General features: G+C 35.8%; 2 protein-coding genes across 2 annotated transcripts; both read right to left on the bottom strand.

Moving 5' to 3' along the window:
• Positions 1-73: 73 nt before the first annotated feature.
• T551_03719 (uncharacterized protein) lies at positions 74-3,142 on the bottom strand (the record flags this gene model as incomplete). The annotated part of the gene is made up of 1 exon (XM_018375982.1): positions 74-3,142. One exon carries the CDS (start codon positions 3,140-3,142, stop codon positions 74-76), a length of 3,069 nt encoding a protein of 1,022 aa, XP_018227808.1.
• A 463-nt stretch (positions 3,143-3,605) lies between these two features.
• On the bottom strand, positions 3,606-6,686 carry T551_03718 (uncharacterized protein; the record flags this gene model as incomplete). Its single annotated transcript, XM_018375981.1, has 1 exon — positions 3,606-6,686. The coding sequence occupies one exon, from the start codon at positions 6,684-6,686 to the stop codon at positions 3,606-3,608; it is 3,081 nt and encodes a 1,026-aa protein (XP_018227807.1).
• Between the last annotated feature and the right edge of the window lie 58 nt (positions 6,687-6,744).

Here is a 6,744-nt window from a genome sequence, read left to right as displayed (position 1 = left end):
TACTCTTTCCTGCCCTATCCTCATTCATCTAGTAAATATACATGCCCATTATTAAATCCTGCCCATTTTCCCTTTAAATCATAACTGAAATTATCATTGCTACTATCATCCCCTTCATTATACTCCACCCATTCATTCTTAAACCTTCACTTGGCTTGACATCCTCTGGATCGTCTCCGGTGGTGCACTTCGTAGGCTTACACCGCCTCGTCGACGTCAGTGTTATTCTCGATGTGACTGTAGATGTAGTTGTGGAGGTGCTAGTATGGGTTGACGTCTTTGTGACCCACGTGTCTGTCGTCTGTAGAGATTTACATTCTGTTGCTTTTGGATCTGTAACGGTTGTGGTGGTGGTGGTGGTGGTTGTAGTTGTGGTTGTTACATTTTTAGTTGTTGCTTCGTATGGTTTTACTTCCAGTGGTTTCAATTTTTTACATGTGTTTTCTATTTTCTCACATTGATTTTCACAATCACATTCCTTTTTAAATCCACATCCCTTTAGTAAATCATGGCATATCTCTCTCAATTCTACATAGAGTCCAAATGCTTGTGCTACCAAATCAAATGCTTTTGCTTCGTCTTCTGTTACTTTCACTGTTGCATCTCTTCTTATAAGTCTAAACGGCTTCGTGTCTTTTCCACTAGGTGCGGCTGGTACACTAGGCACAACTTCGTTTTCTGATTTATTGTTTTCTGCTTTTGCTTTTGATAAAACAAGACTTGCTTTTTTCATTGCATCTTCTGCTTCTTTTTTGATATTCTCATATTCGCTAGCTTTCTTCTCCAGCTCTTTATTGGCCTCTGCAAGTTTTTTCTGCAATTCAGGGCATTGACTTTTCACTCGTTCCACTAATTTTTTGCAAAGTTTTTTTCTAACTTCAGTGTTGTTCTTGCCATTAGTAGTATCAGTACATAAAGTTTTAAGCTTATTTTTTGCATTTGTCCATTGTGTGCAATATTTGTCAAGTGTATTCTGACACTCTTGCTTCGTTTTTAAACTACCCTTTAATTCATAGACTACTTTTTCCTCCAAATCTTTCCTTTCAATAAATGATTTACACTCCTCATTAAGCTTTTCACATTTTCCACCACCAGCAGTCGTTAAATTATGACAACTTGAGATAAACTTGCTGCAATAGGGTGCCCAGGAGCTACAAATCGTTTCCTTCTTGTCATCTTTATTTGCTTGATTTATAACATCACTTGCTTCGATGCGCGCTTCCAATGTAGTACACTTAGACCCTACACTTTCTGTAAGAATCTTGCAAGTAATATTCTGCGCTACACATGTGAATGCAAACTGCGTTCTTCCTCTTCTACTCCATTTATGACATTGTTCTTTCAGGTTTTTTAAACATGAATCCAATTTGTCCAAATCCTTCACCTTTTCTTCCAAGAACCTTTCTTCTAATTGTTCTGTAATATTCAATCGATTGCAATGGTGTTTCAGCGTAAGACAAGGCCACTCAAGTTCCTCAAAGTCTTGTTTTAGATCATTACATTTCTTTTGCAATTCCCTGCAATCCCGCTTCGTAGGAAAATCCCGCTTTTCGTTCAAATTTTTCTGTAATAAATCTGTTTTTATATGTAAATCTGATAATAATACATAGGATCCTTCTATCGGTTGCACACATAACACAAATAACTCATCGCTTTTTCCTTCCAGACCCATGCATACTTTTACCAGCTCTTTTTGAAGCGTCTCAGGCCATTTATCGTTTCTGTCATGAAAATTCCCTCTCAGTTTGTCTTGTAATGCTTGATTTGCAAGTGCGTCACGCCCTCTTTTATAACACCCTAGCCTAACATTATTGCATCGTTTTTCAAAAGACGTTTGACCTCCAAAATAAAAACAATCTGACTGTAATCTTGTGCACTCATTTTCAGTAAGGAAAGTTGGTAATCCATCCCATAATGCAATCTCATCTTCAAATTGACTGTTTTCAAGTTTTGCAGTTAATGTATTCTTTTTTTTTTTAAATTCTTCATCAAATTCTTTACATCTATTTTCACGTTCTGTTTTATTTCCACATAATTTTTCTATATTTTCTGCCAAATATTTAATAGAATCACATTTAGTAGTGAACACTTCCTTGCATTGAGTCTCACTAAAAGACTTCTTCCCTGACAAAAACACTAATAAATCAACAATATCTCCTTCTAGTACTCTTCCAATCAGAACTCCTTGTGCTGCTGCTTCCTTATAAAGTTCTTCCAAACCTATTTTTTCCGCAATTGTAGTTTTTGTTTTTGTAGGATCAAAGTCTGAATTTGGTTTTTTGTAGGTAATCTTTTTTTCTTTAGCTTTATTTACAAGTTTTTCACATTCTGGTTTATCTGAACTTTTGCAGTTTTGTCCATAAAAGTGGCATTCTTTAAGCAAAGAATGCCCTTTTTTTTGCAACTCTCCATTAGGTTTTAATACATTCTCTATTTCTTTCTTCAAAAATTTACACTTTTCTTCTGCTGTTTTTACTAAAGATGTGCATAAAGAGTCTGTATCGAAGCATCTTTGCATCAACTCGTTACTTTCTTGACCCAATGTACGACAAACATCCTTAATTTTTCCTTTACATGTCTTTGTATCTTTAAGATCATCACTGAGCGCTCTTAAAAGAGCTTCTTCTGCTACTTCATCACGCTTCTTTTGATAGCACTTATTTCTCAAACTATTGCAATCATTTTTAAGTTCTGTAGAGCATGCTCCTTCCAAAAACAAACATTGCCGTTCATTTTCTTTGCAAATATTATTTGTTAATTCTGAATTTTCTTTTTTGATAACTTCAGTAAGTTGTGTTTTGAATTTAGTACATTTTTCTTCAACCTTGGTTTTCAATTCTGTGCATTTTTTTTCCGCTTCACCATTTTTGCAGAAACTTTCAAGTTTTTTATGTATCTTTCTTGGTTCTAGTTTGGAATCTTTTAGTTCTTTACAGTATTTTTCCACTTTGTCTTTGCATTTCTTATCATTTTTAACATCTTCTTTTGCAATCAAAGCCAAAAGATACTCTTCTTCTTCATATACACTAGCTCCTTGCGCCGCTTTTGCCTGCCGCTTAACCGCCCGCGCCACCGCCCGCGCCAAGCTGTGCCTGACGGGGGTGGGCTGCGCTGTGGTGTGTGGCTGAGTTTGGGTTTCCATTAACGTGTTTCGGTTGCATGTGATATTAGAGTTATGTTTCCATATTTAAGTCAAGTATTAGATTATTTTTAATTAATTTTAAGGGAGTTCAAGTAAAAAGTGAAATAAAGCTTGTGATAGACAGGTATTATGTGTACAAATATATTTAAGAGGTGCCCGCTGCCTGCTAGTTGGGCTGCTTCGCGATACTTTAAATTTGTGTGGGGTAAATGCGGGGTAAACGCGAGATAAACGTAAAAATCAATGTGGTAAATGGATTGCAAAAAAGCAATATATACAGAAATAAAGGCTATTTAGACAAAGAATAGTGGCCAATTAGATAAGGAACACGTGATTTCATGTGTAATGCACTTTCAATTGATGCTGAAGAGATGACTCAATCTACTTTACTCTTTCCTGTCCTACCCTGCTCGTTTATTTACTAAATATACATGCTCATCATTAAATCCTGCTCATTTTCTTTCTAAATCATGAACGAAATAACCATTGCTACTATCACCCCCCTCATCACATTCCACCCACTCATCTTCAATCCCTCATTCGGTTTCACGTCCTCTGCATCATCCCCTGTGGTACACTTTGTAGGCTTACACCGCCTTGTTGATGTCAATGTTATTTTTGATGTGATTGTAGATGTGATGGTAGACGTGCTGGTATGTGTCGAAGTCTGTGTAACCCATGTATCTGTTGTCTGTAAAGATTTGCATTCTGTTGCCTTCGGATCGGTAACGGTTGTTGTTGTCGTCGTGGTCGTCGTTGTGCTTTCTGTGACTATTTCGTGCGGCTTCACTTTCAGTGGTTTTAGTTTCGAACATACTCCTTGTATCTTTTCACAGACATCTTTTAACTCTTTGCAATCTTCCTTAATCCCGCAATCTGAAGTCAATTTCTCACATCTTTCCTTTAAATCTACATATCTTCCAAATACTTCTGCTACCAAATCAAATGCCTTGGCTTCCAATTCTGTTACAAGTACATCCTTAACTCCTCTCCGCAGTATTTTCACATGTTTTGTGGTATCTTGTTTGTTTGAAATGGCATTCTTATCCTTGTTCTTGCTATTACTTTTCGATGTATCATTTCCATCTTTCTTAACGAGTGATAAAACAAGATTGGACTTGTTTATTGCTTTCTCTGCTTGTTCTTTAAGTTTTTCAAATGCTCCAAAATCATCTTTTAGGTCTTTTTCTTCATATTCCAGTTCTTTTGGTAATACTTTGCATTGCTCTTCCACCTCTTCCACTAATTTTAGACAAAGTTTCTTTCTAACTTCATCGGTCTTTTTAGTTTTACTTTCGGTATTATCTTTACATAAACTGCTGATTGACGCATTATTTACGTCTTTCAATACTGCACAATATCTTCCTAATGCAGGTTCACATTTAGTTATATTACTTAAATTTCCTCGAAGCTCTACTTTAAGAGCATCTTCTAAAACCTTTCTTTTATAAAATGGCTTACAATACTTTTTAAGACTTTTACAAAGCGTATCTTTTCCAAGAAGATCTGGGCAATTAGGTCCATATCTATCACAGTATGGATGCCAAGGAGGGCAAACCCCTGCTAATGATTCTAGTGTGTTATTAGTTTCAAGGAATTTAATAATATATATTCCATCTGTATTTTCTTTGAATACTTTGCATCTATCTTGTACGTCTTCTACCATCAGCTTACACGTACTTTCCAGAAAAACACATACAAGAGAAAAACGATCATTGCCCCTTCTAGACCATTTATTACACTTTTCTTTTAGATACTTTACACAACTTTCTTGGTCTTTCAAAGTATCCTTGTGTTCATTCAATAAAACTTGTTTCAAGATTTCTGTAGTTCCTAAACGATCACATTGCTGCTTTAGCGTATAACATGGCCATTGGATCTGATTTGAATCCTTTCCTAAAGTTTCACACTTTCTCCCTAATTTCTTGCAATCTTTGTCCGTCGGAAAATCTCGTTTTTTATCCAATTGTTTACGTAGAAAAACGGTCTTCATTTGATGATCGTATGTAAGTAATCGTGCTGCTTTTGCTGGTTGTATACATAAAACAAATAATTCATCGTTTGGGAAACTTCCCTTGTTTTTTTCTTTTAGTTCTTTGCATACTTTTACTAATTCTTGTTGAAATTTCTTAAGCCAGGTTTCATTTGAACCACGTAATAACCCACGCATATTTTCTTGCAATATATCATTTGCTCGTGCATTAAGCCCTTTTCTATAACATGTTGCTCTTATATTTTTGCATGCATCTTTACCACTTGGACAACTTCCTTCATAATAAAAACAATATGTTTCTAATTTTGCACAGTCTTCTTTGCTAATAAATGTTGGCAACTTGCCCCATTCAATGGTTTCAGAATTTCTTATATCAAAAAGACGATTATTGACTTTTAAAGTAAGAATTTTGCACGTTTCTTCAACATCTTCTTTTAATTCTTTGCATTTTTCTGTTCCGTTCGTATTAGGAGTATTATTATTACATAAATCTTCTAGAGCTTCATGTTCATGAGAGTTTTTGCATTTGTTTGCAAGGACTTCTTCGCATTTTTCTTTTTTAAGATCATTTTTAACCAACGACGCCAATAAAGCTGTTGCATCTCTTACATGTTGCTTTCCAATAAAAACTCCATCCTCCTCTGTCCTCTTATAAAGCTCTTCCAGCCCTATGTCCTCTGCTAGCGTAGGCTCTGGCCTAGTTGGATCAAAATCGGGTCCCGGATGCATATAAATGATGCTTTTTTTTTCACACTCTTCTGCCAATTTATCACAGACTGGCAAATATTCATAACAGTTTTTGGATGATTTATTACATTTTGATATATCTTTGCAGTTTCCTCTGTGAAAATAACATTGCTCAAGTAATGGTAGACATTTTCCTCGTAATTTATTCTTTTTAAGTGTTTCTTCAACTTCTTGTTTCAGAGTATCACATTTACTTTTTCCTTTTTCTACAAGATTTGCACATGTTTTCTTCTGATCAAGACACAACAATGTCAACTCATCACTTTCTTGGCCTATTTTTGAGCAAACGTTCTTGATTTTCTTTTTGCATCCAGCTTCCTCCTCCAAATCCCCACGAAGTGCCCTCAAAAGGACTTCTTCTGCTACACCATCACGTTTCTTCTGATAACACTTATTTCTCAAAGTATTGCAATCATCTTTAAGTTCTGTTGGACATGCTCCCTCCAAAAATAGGCATTGTCGCTCATCCTCTTTACAATCCTTATCTGGTAGATTTGCTAATTTTCCTTCTAGTTTATTTTTGAATTCAGTACATTTTTGAGTGATTTTGCTTTTCAATCCTGTACATTTTGTTTTCTGTTTTTTATCCTCACAAAAGTCTTTAAATTTGTTGTGAACATCTTTTGGTTCTATTGTCGCATTTGTTAGTGCTTTACAGTATTTTTCTAGTTTTTCTTTGCATTGTGATTCTACCATTGCGTCTTCTTTTAGAATCAAAGCCAAAAGATAATCCTCATCATCATATACACTTTTCACTACTTGTTGTGCCTGCCGCTTAACCGCCCGCGCCACTGCCCGCGCCAAGCCGTGCCAGATGGGGGTGGATTTGCGTTGTGGTGTGTGGCTGAGTTTGAGTTTCCGT

Source organism: Pneumocystis jirovecii, assembly GCF_001477535.1.
Source record: "Pneumocystis jirovecii RU7 chromosome Unknown supercont1.41, whole genome shotgun sequence".
Classification (NCBI taxonomy): domain Eukaryota; kingdom Fungi; phylum Ascomycota; class Pneumocystomycetes; order Pneumocystales; family Pneumocystaceae; genus Pneumocystis; species Pneumocystis jirovecii.
Note: the sequence above shows the minus strand (reverse complement) of the source record. Positions and strands in the feature narration are given on the sequence as shown.